Raw genomic sequence first — 26,379 nt, 5'->3', positions numbered from 1 at the left:
CTCACTGCACCTCAACACTTTTTCATTGTAAAAATCTTGTGGAGCCTATGAAAATACTTCTAGCCACACACACATACATACATTCATATATATGTAGGAGTACACATGCATTCATATGTACATATGTGTAAACATACATATATGATACAGTATTTAGGCCAGATTCATAAGGTGTTCTACAATCTTCTATCCAAAGTAAAGGAGTATAAATACTTTTCCCAGATCATTTTTAAGGGAAGCAATGTGCTTTTTGAAACAGGGCCTTGCCATCTTCCTGGGTTTTGGAAGAAAAACCTATTGTCACTTGCCCTTGAAAAAGAAACACGTATGTATTTCCACCACCAACGTTAAAACTGATATCAAGTTCACATGTTGCATCTAGCATCTTTCATCTAAGTAGGTCAAAAATTTTAAATCCAAGAAGACAATGGGGAACTTGCAGCAATGGCAAAATGAAGATGTCAGCAAATCCTCTCTGCAAAACTAATGACAAAACTGGGCAAGATTGTCCCAAACTACCATTTCAAGACTGTAGAATAATTAAACAAAGGCCAACAACAAATTGACACGTGTCTATTCGTGAAAAACCGTTAAACTTCAAATAAGAACAGGAGGTGGGTGGTATTCTGTGGAAATCAATGAAATAAAAAACAAAACCAAAAGATAGAGAAAAATCAATAAAACCAAGAGATTTTTTGCTTTGAAAACGTCAACCAAACCGATAAACCATTAGCTATACTGACTCAGAAAAGACACAATTATCAAATGAGGAATGAAACAAAAGACATCACAACTAACTTTACAGATGTTAAGAGGATTATTAGAGAATTTTATGAACAACTGCATGCCAACAAATTAGACAACTTAGACAAAATAACAAATTCCTAGAGACACACATATTACCAAAGCAGACTCATGAAGAAACAGGAAATCTGAACAGATCTCTAACAAGTAAAGGAACTAAATTATTAATTAAAAATCTTCCCACAAAGGAAAACCCCAGCCCATATGGCTTCACTGATAAAGTCTATCAAATACTTGAAAACGAAATAATCCCAATCTGGGATGCCTGGGTGGCTCAGTCGTTGAGCGTCTGCCTTCGGCTCAGGTCATTGATCCCAGGGTCCTGGGACAGAGCCGGGCTCCCTGCTCTGCAGGAAACCTGCTTCTCCCTCTCCCACTCCCCCTGCTTGTGTTCTCTCTCTCTCTGTCTCTCTCTGCCAAATAAATAAATAAAATCTTTAAAAAAGAATCCCAATCCTACACAAATGTTATGAAGACTACTGGGAATGATTACTGAAAATATCTTCATTCATGAAATAAATCTTCATTTAAAATAGGGAACCTAGAGACCCTTGGTTGGCTCAGTCAGTAGAGCATGTGACCTGATCTCAGGGTCGTGAGTTCAAGCCTCATGTTGGGTGTGGAGTCTTCTTATAAGTAGATGGATGGATGGATGGATGGATGGATGGATGGATGGATGGATGGATGGATAGGTAGATAGATAGATAGATAGATAGATAGATAGATAGATAGATAGATAAAAAACAGGGAACGCAACCTGGCCTAGCAATGATGAAAAAAAGTTCCAAAATACTTTTATCATAAGACATTGTCTTGAATGTTGCTAATATTTCACCAAAAACTTTATTATTTACATGCTGGAGTTTGCAAGGTTAGCCATTACAGAATTCTTAACTCAGCACTAACAAAAACAAAAGACAATTTAAAGCAGGCCCTGACCTTGTCTTATGAGGCATTTCCTCAAAGATCTGATTTATCCCTCTTCTCAAGCTCATTAACTTTAAGCTCCTTAAACTTAAAATTATCACTTTAAGCTCCTTAAACTGTTATGCTAGTACAGCATTTATCAGGTAGGCATGCAGTATATTGTTGGGAACTCGAGTCAGTTTAAGGATACCAATAACGAATCTACAAAAAGATATGGAACCCCATTTATGAGAGTTAGAAGGGTCTTAGCTGTCACGTAAAGCATCCATACTCATATTTTACAGAGAGATTAAGTGACTCATGTAAAATCTCAAAAACAGCCAGGGACGAGATTCTCCTTTAAATGTCTATCTTCCAGCATTGCTATAAGAAACCAGGTTGACCTTCTTTGTCATCCTTCTTTCTCCTCCACGGTCAAGTCTCCACCACGGAAAGTACTAGCTTTATCAAACTCATCCCATACTCACTAAAGCATGTTCCTTGCCATACACTGAAGCACTACTAAAATGAGTAAGAAATTGCCATCGCCATCAAGAATTTCAGTGTAGGATAAAAGATAGGACAGTTGCAAATTCAAAGTAGGTCAAATATCAGAAAGTACGAAGAAGTTCAGAAAAGGAATGTGTTCACATCGGCTGCAGTGACTAAGAACGGCTTAAGGGAAGGATAGTATTTGAAATAAGGCTTGAAACGATAAATAGCATTTTGACAGTAAAAAATGAGGGAAGGACATCTCAAGAAGAGGGACATCTCAGTCTGACTAAAGCATAGAGTTCAGGTGTTTGGAACCTTTTCAGCCGTGATACAGTTTATAAACATTTCCCTTGCGAGCCCACGGCACCTATTCCCGTGGGCACACCTGAAAGCATAGGTAATATAGGCTGCCTGCCATGTACAATGCCCAGGGACGCCCTCCCTCTCTGACTTTCAGGTACGTATATCAGAATGGAAATAAGTGAGAATGATCTTGTAATAGATAATCTTCAATCCGCTTTAATTTTTAAGGAAAATCACTTGCTGGGGCACCTGGGCCACTCAGTAGGTTGAACATTGACTCTTGATTTCTACTCAGGTCATGATCTCAGGGTCCTGGGATCAAGCCCCACATCAGGCTCCGCGCTCAGCAGGGAGTCTGCTTGAGGATTTTCTCTCTCCCTCTTCCCCTGCCCCTCCCCACTCTCTCTCTAAAAATAAATAAATAAATCATTTAAAAAAAAAACAAAAATCACTTACTAAATTTAATATAGCTTTTAGTCAAAAATTGCTTGCTATACGCCCCACAATGGAGAGCAATAACAGATTAAGAACCACCAATGTGATGGGAAGTAAAGGTGAGAAACATTGGTCAGAACGATCCCTGGGTGATCTGGAGTACAAACCAAGGCATTTAAACAGTGAAATGCTTCAGGCTGCATTTGGGAAGATTACTCTGGAAGTGCGGAGAAAGGGATAGCATTTGGGAAGTTATTGCGAAAGTCCCAGTTAGGGGAAATAGAGGCCTAAATGAAGATGATACTGGAAAAAGATGATGGAATTGAGAAATGTGACAAATATAGAAGATAAGCTTGGTGAGGTCAGAGGTCTAACTTGTCACCTCTGTATCTCTAGTGGTCTTTAGCTCCGTAACTATTTGTTGAATGGATAAATTAGATCTTGGTGGCAAGGCAATAATGCTATAGTGCTGCAGCCAGACTGCCCGGGTTCAAATCAAGCTCTTCCATTTACTAGTTCTATGACCTTGAGTAAGTTTCTTGACCTCTCCATGCCTCGGTCTTCCAGTCTATTAAATGGGGCTAATAATAGTTTCTAGATCATAAGGTAGTTTTGAAGATTAAATAAGGTGAAGTGTTAGAATACATGTATCTTTAAGAGAACTTCAGAAGTGAGAAACACAACTTTGGGGTGGGGGGAAAAATAATCAATAGCGCTGAGTGTTTAGCTTGACATTTAGTGGAGATACCAGATAGTGGGGCTTTGCAGCTTGGGGGAAAGGGTTAGACTTAGAAATCTGGCTGTTAACCACTCAACTGTGCTCCCCACAGACCTCCCATCTCCCACCAAGATCCAGTCACACTAGCCCCTTTCAGTTCCTCCAACAGGCCAGGTTTTTCCTACCTCAGGACTTGCCCACTGCTATTCCCTCACCCTGAAAGGGCACAGAGCCTAAACTCAACAAATATTTAATGATTCAATAGAAGAGTGTGGCATTCTTTGAAAAGTTAAATCCCTAGGAATGTATGGAGAGTGTCATGTAAGAAAGCATGATGGAAGATAAAAGGTATGAGCACAAAAAGGAGCATCTGGGAGGTAACCAGGACAACTGCAACAAAGTTTTGAGGAGATGGGTAATGCCCTAAATGCTCAGAGGAGGAAAGGAGGGTGAGGACTGAAAGATCCCTGGAGTTGGCAATAATTTCAGGAAAGAACTCTGAGAAGTAATTCTCCAAAAAGTTGCAAGTGAAAAGGGGCAGAGGTCAGATAAAGAAAATAAATCAACTAATACAAACTAATTTATCCAAAATGTTTGATAAGGAAGAGAAGCAGAGTCCAGGAAAGGTGAATGTAGGAACAAACCCTGATTTTACGGGGTTTTGGTGTTGGGTTTTTTTTGTTTTTGTTTTTTTGGTAGGAGGGTAAGTAACAATGCAGAGGCAAACTACTAATACAAACGGAATAAAAACGCGAGACAAACAGCATCGCTATTTGTTCAGTTTTATAATGTCCACAGTGCTTTTCACACACATTACCCTGTCCCCCAGCCCTCTAAGTCAGTGGTTCTCAAAGTGTAGTTCCTAGACCAGGGTCATCAGCATCACATGGAACTGGTCAGAAATGCGCATTTTTGAGTCCCACAACAGATCTACATAATCTGTGCTTGTGGGACCGAGTAATCTGTGTTTTAAAAAGTCCTTCAGGGGATTCTGATGCTCTCCAGGTCCCCGCAAGCACCACACTCAGAGAAGAAAATGACAAAGACCACTCACTGCAAAGCGTAGCGGCCACAGTCGGAGGGCAGACTTTTCTTCTGAACCCCTCCATCCGGATCCCCCTCCCTCCTGAGAGGCAGTGCACAACCCACCCCGCCAGCACCGCAAAGCAAAGTCACCCCGCTTCGGACTTAACCTGAGCGAGTTCTACCAACCCCGGCGGGAGCAGAGGTCGGCAGACGGCCCCTAGGCCAAACTCAGTCACCGCCCCAAAAGGGTCCAAGCGCACCCGGCCCTCGGACGTCGACTTCCTGCACTGGCGGGGGGACGTCTACGGGAAGGGACTCCGGACGGACGTGTCCAACTTCTCCAGGACTGGAGGGGGTGGGGGCGGGGTATTTGCTTTTCTAAGCCCTCCCTGTGCCAAGAGGCCGGATGAAGCGGAGAAGGAAAAAAGAGAGGCTAGTCTAGGATAAGTTTCCGGAAAACCTGGAACCCAATAAAGAAACAAAGAAGCCTTGAAAACTCTCCTCCCTCTCCTTTCCTACTGTCCCACCCCGAACCCCACGGAATGGAAAAGGCGGAGGCTCAAGGCCGCGACAGGGAGGGTCGCGGGGGAGGACGCTAGGGGAAGAAATCTCGCGATAGGAGGCCGGCCGGGGCGGGGGTGACACCTCTTCCCTCCTCCTCGCGTTAGTTCCGGTCGCAGGGGAGACACCGCCGCAGTTGCCGCCACATCGGGGATTTCTGGCTCTTTTCTCTTCGCCTTAAATTCGGTGAGGCGCGACGCCCGCTTGGCCCTGGCCGACGTTGTGGCCCCTCGTCGTCGGACGGGGCGGGTGGCAGGTCAGGTGCGGCCCGGCCTGAATGGGCCCGAGCGGAGGCCGCCGCATGAGGCCAGGCCGGATCCGGGGCCTGGATTCGAGGGCCACCGCCGCCGCCGCCGCCTCAGCAGGGAGGTCGAGGGGTTGCGGCCCGGGCCGGAACGTGGGGCCCGGGTGTGCGCTGCGGCACCGGGGAGCGAGGCAGTGGCCGAGGCAGGCCCCCGCTGCCGCCCTGCCCAGCCTGGGTAACAAAGTCGCTGCGGCCTCTGTTGGGTGATGTGCGCGTGGGGGGTTCTGGCGGGCGGGGCGGAGGAGCCGCCATCACCTCTGCGGCCGCCTCCACCGCCGCTGCTTTCGCTGGAGGGCGGGCGGATGTACGGGGCGGCGGGGCCCCCGGCGCGAAGCGCCTCGGCGCCTGTGGTCCGCTCGTTGCGGCGGCCGCCACCGCCGGCGACGGGGTGAGTGAGGAAGGGGCTGCGGGCCGGGAGCAGCCCCTACGGCGCCCCGCGCTGGCCAAGGGGGTCCTGGGGTGGGGGCGCGTTATCGCGCTCGAGCGGCGGACACAGGAAGGGTGTGGAGGGGGAGACACGTGCCCGGGGAGGAGACTTGGATTGCAGGGTACGGGGCAAAGGAGGCTAGGCCGGCTCCCAGGTCGTTTTGCAGGCTGGGGTGGTACAAGCGGCCGCTGCAGTCCCAGGCACGACTTGGTAGGCTGGTGCTGCTCATAAGCCCCTCTGTAGAAGGCCTTCGCCTTTGCCGGTGTCTGAAAATTGACGTACACGTTTTGGATACCTCCTGACTATGGTGGTAATCTCTTTTAGCCTACGGTGGTGCTTAGAAGTAGTGGAATATGTAGGAGAGTTTAAAGAGGAACGAGGAGGAAACCAATTATGTTTATGATGGATGATTTGCCACCGGTCACTATGGTGCGGTAAAGTCATTTGAAAGTGTACACCACATCTTTAAAGCGTTTCTTGTAGGGAGAAATGCAGGTTTTGAAGTTACGTTTAATTCAGGCAAAGGTAATTCCTTGTTTCCCCCAGGTCTATTGCCAGGCTGAAAGTGTGTGTTATATTTGACTTATATGTGACTAGACCAAGGTTTGATGCTTTGTTTTTAAAATGAATGTTATGGCACTGATATTTTTAAGGCCTTATTTTTCTTTTTTTAGGGTGTCTTTTATGAATAATCAAAAGCAGCAAAAGCCAACGCTATCAGGCCAGCGTTTTAAAACCAGAAAAAGAGGTAAATATTTATGTTTTAATATCTCTCTTCAAACTTCCAGAATAACTTATATCTTGGTTTCTCTGGCAGGCAGTCTCTTAATAGTAAACTTTAAGAGAAAACACCAGAAAGGAACTTGAATTTCTAGTTGACTCCATTTCAGATATATCCTTAATATTTCTACTGTTTTTCTAAGCCTTTAGTTTTTAGTATCAACATATATGTCTTTAAGCAGGTTATTGAATGGTCTTTTTATTGCTGAAGTACATTTTTTCTTTTGAGTATGGAGTGCATTTTCACTAGCTAAATTTTATTCAAGCAGACTTATGCTTGAGGGAAAAAGTTTTAACTTAAGAAAGGAGAGCTCCTAATGTGATTGCTAATTCCTCCCAAACTTTGTGAAGGTTTGTGAGAGAAAAACCAGACTTTATGCATGGAAGTTAATTATGGAACAGAGTTCACATTGTAATGTCTTTTGAAATTAAATATTTCTCACAGACTTAGTAAGAAAAGTACTAGAATTATGTTAACTGCTTCTATTAGTGGGTAGTTAGGTGAATAATAATTCTGTAGCAAGGCACTGTAGTAGTGATAACAAAGTTAAATGAGATGTGGTCTCGGGTATATTTTGTATTGGGCTTAATATTAATACTTTCCCCAAAATCTTTCAATGTTATTGCTCAAAAACACCTACTGACCGTATTTTACAGGAAATTTTGAGGAAATAGAACTGGGTCAGCTACTGGTTATAAATTGTTTCTCTGCCCTGGGTAACAGACACTTTGAGATGTGTATTTACAGTCTTATAATCCCTGATCATAGACTGCCCTCTTGTAGTGGGGAGACTGAAGAAGATTTGATTCTAGCCTTTGCAGATTTTTTTAGATTAAACCTGGTAAATTTCCTCAGGAGGAACAGAAGTTGGAAACCAGAGCATTTCAGCAGTGATGGGGGAGTCTGTATCCTCTTGCGTATGTGGTAGTGTCAAGTAATTTTATTGTTATTGGCATCAGAAAGAGCTGTCACTTCCCCAGTTCCAGATTGAGATCACTCCTGCCTTCCTAGTTCTTGATGGTGGGGTTCTGGGTAGCATGAACAATCATCCGAATTTGTCTGGGACTGAACACAGTTTGCAGGACATAGGCTTTTCGGTGCCAAAACAGGAAAGTCCTGGGCAGGCAGGGAGGAATTGATCACTCTGGTGCTGTGTGAAAATTAAGATAGCATCTAACCTAGATAGGAAAGTCAAACCCTATCATGGAGTGTGTGACAGCAGCTCAGGAAAGGCTGGATATGTGCGTAAGGCACTGTTAAGTACCAAATGATTTAAAAAACAGTAACAACGTAGAAAGTGTTATGGGCATTTAAAGAAAAGAATGAAGAGTTCCAGTGTTTGGACAAAATTTCACTCAAGAAAAAAATTTACTTGAAATTTAGAGGATGTCCTAAATTTCAGAAAAGCCCAGAGGCAGTAGGAGAGCATTCAGGGTAGAAATTGTCTGCTGGCCATAGGAACACACTAGCTTGCTTAACTCATCATTTATGAGACTTATGTAAAAGAATAGTAGGAAAAAAGCCACACAATTCTTGTGAGTAGGCAGTCGTGCCTTGCATTTGCGGAGAGTGTATGTTTAGGTCTTTTCCTTGTGTTTGTGTTTTCCAGCTATTGAAATAAATGAGATTGTGCTAAATGTGGTTAATTTATTCAGTACTTAAACTTTCATAAGGTGGTGGTTTTGTGGCATTTTGGTAAGCCTTTTAAACTAAATGTTGTGGGGTTTTCCCCCCAGATGAAAAAGAGAGGTTTGACCCTACTCAGTTTCAAGACTGTATTATTCAAGGCTTAACTGAAACTGGTACTGATTTGGAAGCAGTAGCAAAGTTTCTTGATGCTTCTGGAGCAAAACTTGATTACCGCCGATATGCAGAAACACTCTTTGACATTCTGGTGGCCGGCGGAATGCTGGGTAAGTGGGTTTTGTGGGAGGTGTAATGTATAGAGATTATGTGGAATTCAGAATATGAACTATTTGACAGTCCCGTCAAATTGGGATGGCTTTGTTTTTGGCTTTTTACCTCTTTGGGATTTTTCCTTTTTTTTTTTCCTCCCAGATCATAGTAACTTAGCAAATTATCTTGCCTTGTGCCTTGTCTAGCTTTATAGTTGAAATCTGTTACAAAACCATAACACTTGGGGATGGCTTTTCTCATACCTCTGTCCTTAATACATCCCCAATCAATAATTTTTCCAGCTTGTGTTTGAACACTCTGAGTTAATGGAGAAACCCCTACCTCTTCTGTCTTAGGAAGTACTACCTCTGTATGCCTGAGGACTAATCCTGCACTCTTGAATACATCAGCCACTACCCACATGTGGCTATCATGTGGAACGTGGCTAATCTAAATCAAGACGTGCTATAAGTGTCAAATATACATTGTATTTTAAAGACTTAATAGAAAAAAGAATGTTAAGACCTGTCAATAATATTTTGAATACTGAAATGTTAAAATCAATATTTTTGATATGTGGGGTTAGAGTATATTAAAATTACACTTTATTTTTAATATTCTTAATAAAGTTCCTAGATGATAGGAAATTACATCGTGTGGCTCACATTCTATTTCTGTTGCACAGCGCTGCTCTAACTTAACTTCTGCCTCCACCCTCAGCAACTCAGGGTATCTTAAGAGAATGTGCCATTTAGCTATATATATTCAAATGATGATGGCAATTTCATTTCCATAGCTCTTTAAGATATTTCAAAATGTTTTCACAGTGATAACTGTATTGACCCTCACAACCAGGCTGATAGAATCAGAACTCTATTTGTAAGCTTGCAGGGTAGAGGCTTAGAGAGGTTTTAGTGACTTATATGCACTCAAATAATTACTCAGTGGTAGAACCAAGGAATGTTCATATGTTCTAATGCCTAGTCAATGAGTATTTCTTCCACTGCATTACCAGTTTAGAGTAAGAAAAATCCATTTTCTATTTACAATACTATCAATAAGCCTGCTTTTAAAATTCTTTTTTTTTAACCTTTACTAAGGAAATTTTCAAAGATACCCTAGAGAGAATAGTAAAACAGACTTCTTGTCTATTACCCAACTTCAGTAATTGTCAACGGTCTTAATCTGGTTATGACTCCACTGACTTCATCCCCCTCCCCAGATTTCAGAGTGTATACCAGACATCACTTTATCCATAAATACGTACAAATGTATGTAAAACATAAAGTCTCTTAAGTTGTAGGTTTTTATAGCCCAGCCTCTTTGGTAACTTGAAGGGTTGTTTTCTGTATGAAAAGTTACATTATCAAAACCAACTCAACATCTTCACTTGTGTGACAGATTTGATACTGTTGAATGGTTAGTGCAGCGAGTTTAATTGATTGCTAAAGGGGGTTATTCCCTTAAAGTGTTTCATTTTTTTCACACATACTGAACCAACTAGCCATGTTCCTACTGAGATACTGAATTTGCTTTCAGGTCATCTTTTAGAATTTTTATCATTTTATTTTACAATGGGAATCCTTACAGAAAGTAAGATGGAAGCAATTACTAATTTTAAATGTCACTGCAAATTTTTTGTAAAATATATCCTAGCCCCAGGTGGTACACTGGCAGATGACATGATGCGTACAGATGTCTGTGTGTTCGCAGCACAAGAAGACCTAGAGACCATGCAAGCATTTGCTCAGGTAAATGAGACTACATATTTATTTCAGTTAGCTGCTATCCGTCTGAATAGGAATAGTCTACTTTTAAGAGGTTGCGGGTAGAAAGTTGAAGGAATTAGAACTGAAGATTTAGAGATACTTTTTGGTGCAATATAATGAAATGGGTTAAGGAAAACAAAGCAGGAAAGATTGAATTAGTTATTTTCCTACTTGTCCCTTTGGAGTTAGTCCATTTTTTAAGAGAAACCTCAAGTGAAAAGGAAAATCATATCCTTGTCATGAGTTGCATCATAGAATTATTCTACATATAACCTTTTTTTTAAGATTTTATTTATTATTTGAGAGAGAGAGAGAGTATGAACAGGGAGAGGGGCAGAGGGACAGGCAGGGACTCAATCCCAGGACTCAGATCATGACCTGAGCCAAAGTCAAGACACTTAACTGACTGAGCCACCCAGGCGCCCCTTCATGTAACTTCTTAAAGATGAATGGGTTATAGGCAGATTAGCTTACCAATCAAAATTTCATTTGAAGATTTCGTACATAGTTAGGTTTGTGTCATTGTAAGCAAAGAATTCAAGTGTATCTAGCCTAGAGATTTGTTGTCTGTGTCATTAGGAAAATAGAACTATATTCTATGATCTTACTCTGTTAATATCCTACAAATGGGTAAATGACTAAAAAAAAAAAAATGGGTAAATGACTTGTATTTGAGCAATGATTAGTCCTTGCTTTAACATTTGGCAATAAAAATCTATTGCGGGGTGGCTTAAGTGTTAAGATCGGTATATTATAGGGTTTGGGAGTTGACAGACTCTTCCTAAGCTGGCTTTAACAGCTTGTAAACTCATATCCAGTGGAAGGTTTACTTTGATGTTTTAAAAAGATACTATGAAATACTCAGATCTTTTAGCAATCTGGCATCTGTAGTTATGAAATTATTAAATTCCTTCACTATTCTTAATAGGTTTTTAACAAGTTAATCAGGCGCTACAAATACCTGGAGAAAGGTTTCGAAGATGAAGTAAAAAAGGTATGAAGAACATTATGCTTTATGGAAACAAAAGGTTGGGGTCAAAGAGGAGAACGTTGTATCTTAATACTGCCACAGATTTGAAATGATTAGCTGTTTATGTAGGCCTGAAATGTGGTTTGGGGGTATATCATTTAGTTTAATTTGTTTTACAGTGTTTCTTAGCTTTGTGTCCAAACAAGTGACAAAAGGCTAAAGATCAAAATGGGGTCTGTCCAAGATAGGGGGTAGAGGATCAGAGCTAAGCATATTGAGAAAGAAATTTAACATACTTGTTATTGGAGTCTTAGGCATTCTGTATATAGGCCGACCAAAAAATCTAGTAATGTTAATAATAACATCACGTTTCAGGCATCGTTGTAGTTATTAACTCATTTAATATAAAAACCCTATGAGGCAAGTTTTATTATCCACATTTACTTATGAGGAAACTGAGGCACAGAGGTTAAGTAACTTGCCCAGGATCACTCAGCTACTATTACAACTGAGATAAAAATTTGGATGGTTAGACCCCAGAGCCCACACTTTTAACCAATATAGTTTGCCTTACTGCTTCTCTTTACATAATGTAATTGCTCTTTTAACCTCTAATTATTTACTTTTATAGCTGCTGCTGTTCTTAAAGGGTTTTTCAGAGTCGGAGAGGAACAAGCTGGCTATGTTGACTGGTGTTCTTCTGGCTAATGGAACACTTAATGCATCCATTCTTAATAGCCTTTATAATGAGAATTTGGTTAAAGAAGGTAATCAGCCTTTAGTAAAGAGTTGTCTTTCATTGGCTGAGGGTGGGGATAGATAAGAGCATGAAAGGTGTGAACTGATACAAAAGCTAGGATATAGTTTATGTAGATACGACTGTGTGATAGTTTTCTTAACTATCCTTAAATTTAATAAAATTCATTAGATATTTCATGTATACCTTTGGCTATCTTTAGGCATACAGCAGATATCCAAAGCTCAGACAAATGTGGCTGTAACATAAAAAGAGAAATGCGAGGGAAACCCAGAAATAATTAATTCCAGTTGGGGGAAATGTTGAGCCAAAAAGAAAATAAGGTCCCTGTTGTCATTTTCATAGTTAAATAATTCTCTACAGTTAAAAAACTAACTTTTTTTATTTAAAAAAAAATATTTTTAAGATTTTATTTATATTTATATTTATTTGGGAGAGGGAGCAGCAGGCTTCCCACCGAGCAGGGAGCCCAATGCGGGGCTCGATCCCAGGACCCTGGGATCATGACCTGAGCTGAAGGCAGACGCTTAAGGACTGAGCCACCCAGGCGCCCCAAAAACTAACTTTAAACTAGAGTACTAAGTACTTAATGTGCCTGTTTCCCACAGTGACCCTGTCGAGTGTCATTTTACACATTTCAAAAGCAGTTTAACGACTAAAATACATAACTTGCAAATGATAGAAGAGAGAAATTGGAGTGAAATCGTAAGCAGCTTAGTGGCAGAAGGAAGTTTAGGGATAAAGAGTAATTCTGTGTGGTTGAAATGAGGAGATAGAGTGGTTGAAATCCACTTACACTTCTGTTAAGTAAGCTCTTTTGTTCTACAGGGGTTTCAGCAGCTTTTGCTGTAAAGCTCTTTAAATCATGGATAAATGAAAAAGATATCAATGCAGTAGCTGCAAGTCTTCGGAAAGTCAGCATGGATAACAGACTGATGGTTTGTAATTTGTTTCTCGTTCTTCCCATTGTTGCCAACACGTGGTGTAATAAGGGAATTTTCTCATTTCTAATCTGTGAAAAGAGGAGGTGTTTTTCTTGATAGGATTAAAGACCATTTAACCAGATTAAATTCTCCTTTCAGGAACTTTTTCCTGCCAATAAACAAAGCGTTGAACACTTCACTAAGTATTTTACTGAGGCAGGCTTGAAAGAACTTTCAGAATATGTTCGAAATCAGCAAACCATAGGAGCTCGAAAGGAACTCCAGAAAGAACTTCAAGAACAGATGTCCCGTGGTGATCCATTTAAGGATGTAAGATTTTTTTGTTTAAACCATCTTAATGATTTTTTTCTGACTAAGAAAATGTTTATTCACTTGACTAGTTTTAAAGTATTTCACCAGAGTGGGTTTTAATTAATAGCTATAGGATGTTACGCTGGGGCTTTTCATCATTTTTCATATTTAGTCTTTTATTAGTGCCCAGAAATTATAATGCTTGGGGATTTTGTAGGGTGCAAGCCAGTGGATAGATCATCTGTTTCCATCTCCGTCCTTTCCTAGCCAGTTTGCCTGTGTGTAAATTAAGGTTTGGACTACAGGCCCATCCCTTCCAGTTCTAAAAGTTCTCTGATCACATATGGCACACTTGTGGTCATTGCCAGTTGCATGGAAAGGTGGTTTTATGTTTTTGTAAAAGGTCTGAGTTTGATGTGCAGAGTGTACATATCAAAATTGATTTCTTGTCTGTGGCCATACCACCCTGAACGCACCCGATCTCGTCTGATCTCAAAATTGATTTCTTTTACTAAAATTGATCTTTTTGCAGATAATTTTGTATGTCAAGGAGGAGATGAAAAAAAACAACATCCCAGAACCCGTTGTCATTGGGATAGTCTGGTCCAGCGTAATGAGCACCGTGGAATGGAACAAAAAGGAAGAGCTTGTAGCAGAGCAGGCCATCAAGCACTTGAAGGTATTAGAACTATGCCTTTACAAAACATTATTCTGCTTTTTAGTGGGGATAAGTGAGGTGTTACTGTACTTAGAGGATGTATCACATCCTGTGGTTCCTGGGGATAACCACCAGTGAGTAGACAAATAACTATTTGTGATAGTTATAAACTATTGATAATCTTTTAAAAAGTCTGACTCCACCTTTCTTTGGTTCACAGGTTAAAAACAAATACACGTTTAAAAATAGCATATGCCTGCAATTTGGTGTTTGCTTTTGAGGGAATATTGGAAAATAAGAGCACTCCTTTTTTATCCTCTAAATTATTAACATCGCATTGACAGTTGTCTGGAATCCCTGGTGCAGTATTGCTTATTTGACTTAGATGCTTAGTAGATTCTTCTGTTCTGTTTTATTTGTTTGTTTGTTTTAGTTTCCATTACATGGAATATAATTCACAGTGACTTTAAAAGATCAGTCTTGTATTTTAGGAATTTTGGAATGGAGGGTCATTGTAATAAATGACAAAACTTTTTCTCCTTTCCCTTTAAAAGCAATACAGCCCTCTACTTGCTGCCTTTACTACTCAAGGTCAGTCTGAGCTGACTCTGTTACTGAAGATTCAGGAGTATTGCTATGACAACATTCATTTCATGAAAGCCTTCCAGAAAATCGTGGTGCTTTTTTATAAAGGTAATTTAAATTTTAAATTCGGTGATAAAAATCCTAGGGGCGCCTGGATGGCTCAGTCAGTTAAGTGTCTAACTTCGGCTCAGGTCATGATCAGGGTCCTGGGATTGAGTCCCCCTGTGGGGCTCCACACTCAGCAGGGAGTCTGCTTCTCTCTCTCCTCTCCCCCTCACCTTCCTCTCTCTCTCTCTCAAATAAAATCTTAAAAAAAAAAAAATCCTAGAATACTCCCTAATAATTCCAAGGAGTAGTTGTCTGAACATTAGCTCCATAAAATATTTTACTCTAATCATAGGACAAAATTGTTTCTAATTAAATTGGGTGTTTTTTAGTCCATTAATATCAAAACATCTCTAAATCATATTGAGTTAAAACCTAAAATCTTGATGTGGCCTCAGACTTTACCTCCCATTCTCTACCAGTTCTCTTCTCCAGACATAGTCTCCAAATCTCTCTAGTCTTTGGCCCATGACAAGTTGACTTCCCTTCATCCTACCCCGTTACCCAATGTAGACTTTTACTTGTCTTTTAAGACCAGTTCACAATGCTTATTATAAAACCTGTTTCAGTTATTATTCCCTTTTCTGTGATCCTATTTTAGAAAACTGGTCTAAAGTGGTTAAGAAAGATAAGGACTTTGTTGGGAGAGAGTCCATTGCAATATTTAGTTTACTATGGTTGTTAGTAAAGTTTTCTTCGATTCTGCATAAATCATACCAGTTTGACCCCAGTAAGTGTAGTTTGTGTGCACATGTATTATTTCCATGACCTAGTTTACATAAATGATTTTGTTGGTTCCTGTATTCTAAACTTAGAACAGAGGTCTATATCCCATCTCCAGAATTTTTTGTTTTTAAGAAAGAATAGGGTAATGAACTCCTAAGTGAGTACTCCATGCTTTGGTTATAGTTAGGTTTCTTGGAAATGTACCCTCATTTACATCCTCCTCCCACTCTAATTATTTATAAACAAATCCTAGAAACCTTTAATTAATTTTTTAAAAGTATGGGTTTATAAAGTACATGGACTTTTTTTTGTTTTTAGTAAAACCACAGTACCATTTTCACACCTAAAAATTTTAACGTAATCCATCAGATATCCCTGATTGTTTATCGAAAGGTTTCTCAACCTTGGTACAACTGGTATTTTGGGCCATTTAACTCTAGTTGGTAACAGTCCTTTGCATTGTAAAGTGTTGAGTAGCATCTCTCCTCAGTGTAACAACCAAGAATGTCTCTAAACATTGTCAGATGTCCCAGCAAAGGGGGGTGTAAATTGCCTTCAGTTGAGAGAATCACTGGTTTAATAAGTGTTTTTCCTAGTTGCAGGTCATACGTTGGCAACTAGTTGATAAAGCATTTCTTTTTTTCTTTTTTTTTTAAAGATTTTATTTGACAGAAACTAGCGAGAGAGGGAACACAAGCAGGGGGAGTGGGAGAGGGAGAAGCAGCCTTCCCGCTGAGCAGGGAGTCCGATGCGGGGCTCGATCCCAGGACCTTGGGATTATGACCTGAGCCAAAGGCAGACGCTTAATGACTGAGCCACCCAGGTGCCCCTGATAAAGCATTTCTTAATAGAGGGCTTGTCTTTAAAAATTGAAGAAACCAATTGAGTGTTTTGAGTACAGTAATTGTTCATACCTAACTTTTCAGTAGGCTTTTTTTTGCCATGCAGGCATTTGCACTTTAGGTGGCTTCTCACTGCCTGAAAACTCCCGAATGTAATGATTGCTCTCTTTATAGCTGAAGTCCTGAGTGAAGAGCCCATTTTGAAGTGGTATAAAGATGCACATGTTGCAAAGGGAAAAAGTGTCTTCCTTGAGCAAATGAAAAAGTTTGTAGAGTGGCTCAAAAATGCTGAAGAAGGTAAGTCTTTTCCTTAGTGCAGTTTGTTTGGTAAAGCCCAAGAACTAATTCTAATGCGGCCATAGAATGTGCTTCCGTTTTTCATTGAGATATCATTTTGTACCTTGAGTACAGATTTTTGTTCATTTGTGACAGACCTGCAAATACTCATTTGCTTTAAGACAGGTGGAGAGAACTTGACTTTGGCTTGGCCAATATACTAACATACGAGGGAAATTGAAAAATTTAAGACTGTTTAATAAATATTAGATTTACAAATGAAGGCTTTTGAATATCCCCCTCATAATTAGGGGATTATTAATATAATTACTTAATTGTAATAAAGAGCTTCAAAGTTATAAATGGGAACTTCTGCTTTCTGATATTTATATAATGCTTGACTGCATTTTTCCCCTTTTCTAGAATCTGAGTCTGAAGCTGAAGAAGGTGACTGAATTTTGAAACTACACCCTCAGTAAAGCAAACAGGAGTTGTAGATAAAATGTCATGTCTCATGTGTCCTGGTTCTTACATCTTCCTACCTCCCTATATCAAGCATGATATAAGGGCTTTCATGGCAAATTTTATTTTAACTGTTTCTATGGTTACTGGAAATGTTGGGTTTAGTTTCTAAAACCATGTTTTAAGTAGCTACAGGAGCTATAGATTTGAATCTAATGTTGCATTAGTCTTTTCAGTTATCTTCTACCTCCTGTATTTTCTACTGTAATAATGTAATTTAAGGCCTTCCACAATGAACAGTTCACTTTATTCCCTGGGTTTTCTATATAAACAGTTTTCAAGATATGATTTGGTTAAAAATAATTTGTTATAAAAATTCTGTTTGCAAATTAAACTGTAAAAGTATCCAAAGTCTCAAAAGGCAATGATTTGTGTGATAATTTGGTATGCCCAAAGCCCTACTCATCAATGAGAATCTCATATACAGTAATTGAATTCATTAACATGAATCTTGAGTATTTGGACCATTGCTTGCATGTTGATATTTTCTTGCATTTTTAACCCCGGATGTCCTTGAGCTTGGTTAGTTGTTCTCTGGTTTTCATTCGTTAGTAAAGCCATAGAGAACAAGCTTAAAAGTGAGTTCTTTGGGAAATTGTATGTGGCAGAGGTGGTGGGAAGAAGAAATTTGAGCTTTTTCCCATTGAGCAACTTCTGCATTCAGTTTGTATCTTTCCAGGCAAAACAGATGGATATTCTTTTCATTACAACCATTTTCAAATGTACCTTAGAAAAATCTTGTCATTTGAAGTATTTTACACTTGTCATGCACTTCGATTGAAAGGAAAGGACTCAAAAGAGTCTGTGAGTTAGGGGTGCCTAGCTGGCTCAGTCGGTAGAGCATTTGACTCTTGATTTCGGGGTCATAAGTTAAAGCCCCACATTGGGTGTAGAGATTACTTTTTAAAAAAATAAATAAAAATAGTGCAAGTAAAGGAAATGACTATACTAACCCCAGTAAGTTGTTAAATACTAAGTGGTCAGCATGTTCTAATTGAGACTCTAAATGTAACTTACTTCCTCTTGGCTTAGAGTATTTGTTGTAAAGAATGAAGTGCGATGGTAATAATTCCCACTTGATCATACTGGATCAGCTTCATTCTCTTAACATACTCACAGCTCAAGCACCTGGCTATTAACATATCCGAGTTGCCATCTTTTTAAATTGCCATGAGCCAAATATCTCTTCTATATAATTGATCCATTTATTTTAATGGCTGCCTTTTAATTTCCATTTTTCTTTTCTTGCTGCTACCCATATATATATTTTATATATATACACACATATATATATATGTAGTCATTAGAAAACAAAATATGACCACTTTGGTGGAGAGACTTCATGTTAAAAGTGAACACTTTGAAAGGTGTTTTTTTTCCTCGATGAAAGAAACTAGCTTGGAATAATGCCACCAGAGACTGAATGGAAATTGCCCCTTTCAAAGGTGCCATTCTTATGAGCCAAGAATTTGGTGTTTAAAAGTTCATCTTGAGGGAATAACATGTAATATATAACCTTATGAAGAACATTATAACTGATACCATTGTGAATGGGGTGAAATTGTTAAATGAATAATTTTGATAAAGTTTTCATGCACAGGCAAAATGTATTCACTAGGTTTCTACATAGTGATCTGCTTTTACTTTGTAATTTGTAGTCCTCAAAAGACTTTTTTTAAAAAATAAAGTCCATCCTTACACTTAGGTTATAGGACAGTCTTCTTTAATTTTTTTTTTTATATATTCCATGTTAATACCTAGGAGTAGCTGTGTGTTATGTGTTCAGACGTCTCTACTGTGTAAGCATTGAATAATTGTCCTCATCCTTATGATTCCCAAACTGTAAACACCCACACAGAATTCTGATGTAGCGGAAACTACATTTAATATTCCTACAGCCAAACCATTGCATGTTACTGTCATACAAAGTGTACCCTATTTTATTATATACTGTGTATAGTGAAAGAGTGTGTAGTCTTCCAGAACTACATTATGATCTTTGTCTGATCGTAGTTTTTTTCTTCATAATGACAAAGTAGTATTTACTTACTACAGTATTACAGTAAATGGATAAGTCACCTGTGACAGTATAGTGTAAAGAAAGGGAATGCTTCCTAAAGACTGCAGATTTTCATTTTGAATTTTAAGTGGTAATTTTGGAACTCAGCTCCCAGTGCCCACCTATGGCCTCAAATATGTAATGCTTAATCTAGATGTTAAAATTGTACTTGTAATTATGATTGGATAAAAGTTGATTTTCCAAACTTGGTGTTGGTTTCTAAGGATAAGTCTCCTTAGGTGCCATAATTAAATATGTGTTTAGAGCTGATCATAGGTTTCTTAATTATTCTGGGAGTATTGTCCTAGAGATATTTATTACTCTGTTCCTAGAAAATTCCAAATACCAAAAATGCCACAGCGTATTTGGACATAGCATAGTGATGGTGGTGAGAGAAAATGCATGTGACTGAGAGATGTATCTGCTTTTTATACATGAAGAAGAGTAAGGGTGATTTTTACGTTTTTTGTTTTTGGTCCCACTTGGCGGTGACACCACCCCTATTGTGAATGCATGACCTGATATATCTTTTTTTAAAGGGGAGGGTACCTAATAGACCTTTGCATTGGCAGACATATCTTTATGTGTATCCATATCCTGAGATAGTATTTTTTTCTGCCAGTCTTAACAGTTGGGCTTTACACTCCAGCCCACCATAGACAACAGACATATCATTCCCCATTGGCTTTGAAGGTCTTAACAGATTCTTGATTGTAAATGTATCATAAATAGAATCATTTGGGATCCTTCTAATCTATAAAAATCAATTAAAATCCTAGGTGAATGGTTTAAAGTTGTTAGGCATAACACGTGGATAATGGTATTGAAATTTTACTGATGAAACTTTACAGGAGATTGGGAACTGACAGAAATATTGGTTTGCTTTAAGTAACATGCCAGAATTTTAGTGTGCATTATCACTTGGACTATTGAACTACCTTTGTGAAATTTTTCCTCAGATGCTATTTACAGGTACCATGTAAAATAGGCTAAGCATTTCTGTGGGAATTCTGGTAAATTGCCTTGCCATGATTTTTTTTTTATGTAAAGTATTTGTCCTTTAGTATTGATAGAAGGTGTTTCTTTTTTTTTTTTTTTTTTTTTGAGAGAGAGAAACAGCATGAGAGGGGAGAGGGTCAGAGGGAGAAGCAGGCTCCCCGCTAAGCTGGGAGCCCGATGTGGGACTTGATCCCAGGACTCCGGGATCATGACCCGAGCCGAAGGCAGTCGCTTAACCAACTGAGCCACCCAGGTGCCCTGATAGAAGGTGTTTCTATTCACCAGCCTACTGAGGCCTAAAGGTTTAAAATATAGTAAGTTTTTCAGTAGGCTTTATTTAAGTGGACTCTAAAAGATATAAGTACTTTTGACTTCAAAACAATTTATAATTGGCTTTTGTTTAAAAATGAATTGCAGTGGATTTGTGTCTAAACCCAATCATGCATAATTGTATGACACGATGTGGATGAGAAAGGCTTCCCAACTTTTTCTCTCTGTTTAACTGGGCAATGAGCAGCCATATCAAATCCAATTCTTTTTTTAGTCTCTTATTTAAATTCAATTAGTTAGCATATGTATTGGTTTCAGAGGTAGAGGTCAGTGATTCATCAGTCTTACATAATACCCAGTGCTCATTACAACACCTGCCCTCCTTAATGTCCATCACCCAGTTACCCCCCATCGCCTCCCCTCCAGCAACCCTCAGTATGTTTCCTCTGATTAAGAGTCTCTTTAACGGTTTGTCTCCCTCTCTGGTTTCGTCTTGTTTTTTCCTCTCTTCCCCTATGATCCTCTTTTGTTTCTTCAATTCCACATATGAGTGAGAGAGACCATATAATAATTGTCTTTCTCTGATTGACTTGGCAAGTTCAATCTTTTATTTTCCATGCACTTAAAATAATTTTTTCTCATTCTAGGAGTATAGTCTCACCTCTTAATGAATTGAAAAAAGGATGAGGATACTTGACAGATGCACTCAATCACTGTCAACTTAGTAATTTTTAGTAAGAAACTTACTTAAATGAAAAGCTCACCTGCTTGTGGTGCCCACTGTAGTGCCATGAGGAAACACTGGTGAAAAATCTGCTGAGTCTTTTGTTTCATAGACTATCTGGAGGGACCAATACCTTGTTCAAATGATGACATAATTAGAATGTTGATGGCAGGCTTGGGAACTATGCATTAGTGTATACAATGAATTTGGGGTGTGACAAAGTTATCAAATATAATTGAGCTATTCCATTTCAGGAGTTTCCAGTCAGTGTAACTTTTACAATATCTAAGGACAAAAATAGTTTAAACCATTTTTTAAAGCTGAAATCCCGAAGGCTGTGCTTACGCAGTTGACTTAGAGGTTCACCTATTAGGGAAATAAGTGACCCATTACAGACTGAAGCCTCTGTTACTTCAAAAAGATGTTCTATGTTCGCTGGCATCTTAAGAGTATTTTCTCTGTAAATACACCTCATTTCCATTCTAGTTAGGAGTAATGGACCCCGGCATGGCAAACAGTTGAAGAACGGAGAAAACTGGATAGCTGACCTTCCAGATAGTTGTTGGCACTCAGAACCACCTCAAGTACAGCCATCCAAACCAGTAATTACATTGCTGCATTATTTCTGTGTTAACTGTGAAATCTGCTTCTTGTCTGTACCCTTGAAATGGAATAAAATTTCATGAGACTCCTTGTTAACATAAAGAGAGAAGCAATGACTGTTGCATTGGTTGTTCTAATAACCTTGACACACTGGAGTTGGCTGTGGCTCCAGTCCTCGTCCTGGTCCTTGCGGTTTTCCCTTGGTGTTCGTTCTAAATACCATCAGAAGGCCTGTGCCTCCAGAGATCTTTCTCTTCAGGCCACTTCTGCTTTTGTTTGGCTCACGTATACTTCAGACTCATCCAAATAGTCAAAAAATATTGAGTGTTTCACTTCATAAAAGTGCCATCTACCCTCCCTGGAAAGTTTCAGCTCACTTCCCTTTCAGCCCTCCTGTCTAATGGATCAAGTTCTGTCCATTTCCACTCCCAACTCCAGTGCCACCACTCTAATTCAGGCCCCCGGCATCTATTAACAGTACCTTTGAATGCAAGTAAAACAGTTGAAGACCTTTTTGCCAGGAGGGACCTGCATGATTCATTCTTTAGCTTAATCTGCCTTTTTCTCTTATTCACCACTATATGCCCAGCATCCAATAGTACTTGTCAGGTAGCAAGCATTAAATAATAGGTGAGTGAAGAAGTGAGAACAGGCACAATAATACTTACTGGGTTTAGAATACTGAAGAGGATATGCAAAACGACGGGTTGTTGTAAGCACAAGGTTCTGCGAATTAGAAATAGGTAAATATTTAGAAGCAACTTAGACAAGGTTAAATCCAAGATATGTCTGTCCTGTGGTGAGGATTTCTATGACAAGTGACCAAAGTAGAAGAACCTGTCAGCCAACAAATTGTAAATGAATGTTGTCCGATGCTCCGCTGAGCTTTAGCACTATGGTAATAAACAGAATTGGATACCAAAATTCAGGTTTACAGGAGGAGGTAGGTAATCAAGAGTGAGGTGAGTGCAAAACCAAGCACACGGTAGGTACTGTCACGGGAGTGTCTGGTTTCAAGGGTTACATAATCTGTAAATGATTAAAACAACCACGGGAGACAAATTACACTTCAAAAAAATAGGTTTGTACTCCCTAACCTTGAACAAAACAGACTGTACATGCCTACGTGAAACATACTAGAGAAAGATACTCAGCTACTAGCTGTGTGACTGGGCAAATAGTTCAACCTCTGAGCCTTGTTTTCTGCATCTATAAAGTAAGAATTACAATGGTTGAATGATGCCTATCTCATGGAGTGGTTGAGAAGTTTACAATAAAATAAATAAAAGGAAGGTACTTAAAATGGTCCTGTCCTAATAATAACTCCGTGAACTGTGGCTGTTCTTGTTAGAGCAAAAAGCTACTGACACTACTAAAGCCCTGAATACAGATTTCTTGTTTGATTTGAACTAGTAGAAGGTAATGAAAGTCCCCAAAACCATCATGCTTGTTAAGTAGCCACTGTACAAAGAGACAGAAGATGAACTGAAATCCTCATGGCCCAGTAGCAAGAACGGAAGCCATGTTTTGTGAGTGTGGTCAAGTACCCCGTCAAAGTCCATTCTAATAACCATGTAAAAGAAACCCACAAAGAGTCAATGGTAGATGACAGATATCTATGTTGAAAGAAAGCAAGCAGATAGGTGACCAACTGGTGTGGTTTCAGCTTTCTCTGTTCTGCTAAGCCTCTGCAGTGCAGCGGAGAGCGAGCCATAACTTAGATCAATACTACAGGACCAAGGGAAGTCTCAGAAGTTGGGGGCACTGGTTTCTTTTAAGGCAAGGAGCAGGGCTGAAAACAGATGAGATTATTGGAGTCTAAAAGGAGTAGCCACCTTGTCTATCTGCTCCCCTTAACTTAAACCGCCAGGTGACTGCCCTTAAACACAGCAGAAAACAGAAGGTTTACCATCTGCAGAAAGGAGTTAGGGAAAAGAGGTGGGGCCTACGGACTGGTGGATATGGTAAGAGTAAGGGCACTGTATTAAAATTCAGAAAACTAATATAACAGGTAGATCCCCAGCACTGTACACCTGTGTGGCAGAAACTAACCGTGTCCTCTGATATTCCCTGATTTTTTTCTTAGAATCCCCAACTTTTAGCTGGACACATGACTGCTCAAAAAGTATCTCCTAGCCTCCCTAGGAGAGACTAGGAGTATGGCCACATGATTAAGTTCTGGATGGTGGAATGGGCTATTTCCAGTGGCCTTGAAGAGGTCATGTCTTCCCTTTCTCCTGTCTGTAGCTGGGAAATGGGCATGGTGACTGGGGTTCAAACAGGGCTTTTGGACCATGAAGATGAACAACAGACTTGCTTAGCATTACAAAGCAACAATAGACAGAGCCGAATTTTTGTTTGTTTATTTTTAAGATTTTATTTGACAGCACAAGCAGGCGGAGCGGCAGGCAGAGGAAGAGGGAGAAGTAGGCTCCCTGCTTCTGATGTGGGACTTGATCCCAGAACCCCGGGGTCATGACCTGAGCCAAAGGCAGACGCTTAAATGACTGAGCTACCCAGGTGTCCCTGAATATTTGTTTTCATTTCTCTTGAGTATATACCTAGGATGGAATTGCTGGGCCACATGGCAACTCCACATCTAACTTTTTGAAGAAGGACCCAAATGTTTTCCAGAATGGATACACAGGGGTGCCTGGATGGCTCAGTTGGTTAAGCGTCTGCCTTTGGCTCAGGTCATGATCTCAGGGTCCTGGGATCGAGCCCCGCATCAAGCCCCGCATCGAGCCCTGCATCGAGCCCCGCATCGAGCCCTGCATCGAGCCCCGCATCAGGCTCCCTGCTCGGCGGGCAGCCTGCTTCTCCCTCTCCCGTTCCCCCTGCTTGTGTTCCCTCTCTCGCTGTGTCTCTCTCTGTCAAATAAATAAATAAAATCTTTAAAAAAAAAAAAAAAGAATGGATGTGCAATTTTTACATTCCCTCTAGCAAATTTCTCTACATCCTCAATACATTATTGTTGGCCTCTTTGACTGTAGCCGACCTAGTGAGTATGAAGTGTTATCTCATTTTGGTTATTTGCAAGGAAACCTGATAAGTGATAATGTTGCATATCTTCTTGGCTGTTTGTATATATTCCTTGGAGATATGTCTATTCAAATCTTTTGACTATTTTTAAGTGGGTTCATTATTGAGTTGTAAAACTTCTTTACATATTCTGCATACAAGGGCATAATTTCTTTATATGGCTTGCAAATATTTTATTTGTAGGTTGTTTTTTCATTTTTTTGATGCTATCCTTTGAAGCAAAAGAAAAAAATTTGAGTTTGTATGAAGTCCCATTTATCTATTTTTGTCTTTTATCCTGGTGCTTTTGTTGTCATATCAAAGTAACCGCTACCTAATCTAAGTTCATAAAGACTTACTCCTATGCTTTTTTCCAAAAGTATTATACTTTTAGTTCTGACATTTAGGTATATGATCCATTTTGAGTTAATTTTTATATGTGGTGTGAGGTAGGGATCCAACCCCCAACTCTGCATGTAGAAATCCAGTTGTCTTAGCAACATCTCCTGAAAATATTATTTCCCCTTTGAATTATTTTGGCACCTTTTTCAAAAATGCCCAATTTCTCGATTCTCATTTCAACTCCATTGATCTATATGTCTATCCTAATTACAGTACCATCCAGTCTTGATTCTCACTGTAGCTTTGTGGTAAGTTTTGAAATTGAGAAGTGTGAATCCTCCAACTTTGTTCTTTTCTAAAATTGTCTTGGGGGCACCTTGGTGGCTCAGTCGGTTGAGTCTCCAACTCTTGATTTCAGCTCAGGTCATGATCTCAGGGTCATGAGATGGAGCTCCATGTTGGGCTCCACACTCAGCATGGGGTCTGCTTGTCCCTGTCCCTCTGCTCTTCCCCTCACTTGCCTGCTTTCTCTCTCTCTCTCAAATAAATAAATAAATAAAATCTCTAATAAAAAAATTATCTTGGCTATTTCCATGCACATTTTAGAATTAGCATATCCATTTCTGCAAAAAAGGAAGCTGAGATTTTAATAAGAATTGTTATATCTTAAGGTGCCTGGATGGCTCAGTCGGTTAAGCTTCTGCATTCTGCTCAGGTCATGATCCCTGGGTCCTGGGATTGAGTCCCACATCAGGCTCCCTGCTCAGCAGGGAATCCGCTTCTCCCCCTCCCCTATCCTTCCCCCAACTTGTTCTCTCTCTCAAACAAATAAATAAAATCTTAAAAAAAAAAGAATTGTTATATCTTAGATCAATTTATGAGTATTGCCATCTTAACAACATTAAGTCTTACAACCCATGAATATGAAATGTATTTCCACTTATTTAGGTTTTCTTTAATTTCTTTCAATGATGTTTTAGTAGTTTTCAGTGTAAAACCTTGAACTTTTTGGCTAACTTTATCCCTAAATATTTTGTTCTCCGTGGTTCTACTGTAAATGGAATTTTTAAAATTTCATGTTCAAATTATTCACTGCTAGTGCATAGAGATACAAAAAATTGATTTTTATATATTGGTCTTGTATCTTACAATCTTCGTGAACTCATTTATTAGTTCTAATGCGTTTTTTCAGTAGATTCCTTAGGATTTTTCTTTCTCTTTTTTTTTTTTTATTGATTCCTTAGGATTTTTCTTGACACA

At 39.5% G+C, this 26,379-nt stretch overlaps 1 protein-coding gene across 3 annotated transcripts; it reads left to right on the top strand.

The window, feature by feature from the left end:
• The first annotated feature begins 5,278 nt into the window (after window positions 1-5,278).
• Window positions 5,279-21,865, top strand: BZW1 (basic leucine zipper and W2 domains 1). Of its 3 annotated transcripts, none has more exons than XM_081813892.1 (12): window positions 5,279-5,434; window positions 6,654-6,727; window positions 8,497-8,673; window positions 10,313-10,407; window positions 11,354-11,419; window positions 12,027-12,162; window positions 12,981-13,090; window positions 13,235-13,405; window positions 13,920-14,066; window positions 14,600-14,738; window positions 16,478-16,600; window positions 17,003-21,865. In XM_081813892.1, exons 2-12 carry the CDS (start codon window positions 6,664-6,666, stop codon window positions 17,032-17,034), a joined length of 1,260 nt encoding a protein of 419 aa, XP_081670018.1. In that variant the 5' UTR covers window positions 5,279-5,434; window positions 6,654-6,663; the 3' UTR covers window positions 17,035-21,865. The 3 variants fall into 3 exon arrangements, with proteins under 3 accessions (XP_081670018.1, XP_081670019.1, XP_081670017.1); XM_081813893.1 differs by lacking the exon at window positions 5,279-5,434 and adding an exon at window positions 5,705-5,727; XM_081813891.1 differs by lacking the exon at window positions 5,279-5,434 and adding an exon at window positions 5,840-5,940.
• The last annotated feature ends 4,514 nt before the right edge of the window (window positions 21,866-26,379 follow it).

Source organism: Leptonychotes weddellii, chromosome 3, assembly GCF_054177405.1.
Source record: "Leptonychotes weddellii isolate Sample4059 chromosome 3, ASM5417740v2, whole genome shotgun sequence".
Lineage (NCBI taxonomy): Eukaryota > Metazoa > Chordata > Mammalia > Carnivora > Phocidae > Leptonychotes > Leptonychotes weddellii.
Note: the sequence above shows the minus strand (reverse complement) of the source record. Positions and strands in the feature narration are given on the sequence as shown.

Bases quoted from the DNA above. Each gene is read 5' to 3' on its own strand.
- BZW1 (XM_081813891.1), top strand. From the start codon at position 5,855: ATGTACGGGGCGGCGGGGCCCCCGGCGCGAAGCGCCTCGGCGCCTGTG. The intron at 13,406-13,919 runs GTAAGATTTTTT...ATCTTTTTGCAG, and splicing joins GTGGTGATCCATTTAAGGAT to ATAATTTTGTATGTCAAGGA. The intron at 14,067-14,599 runs GTATTAGAACTA...TCCCTTTAAAAG, and splicing joins AGGCCATCAAGCACTTGAAG to CAATACAGCCCTCTACTTGC.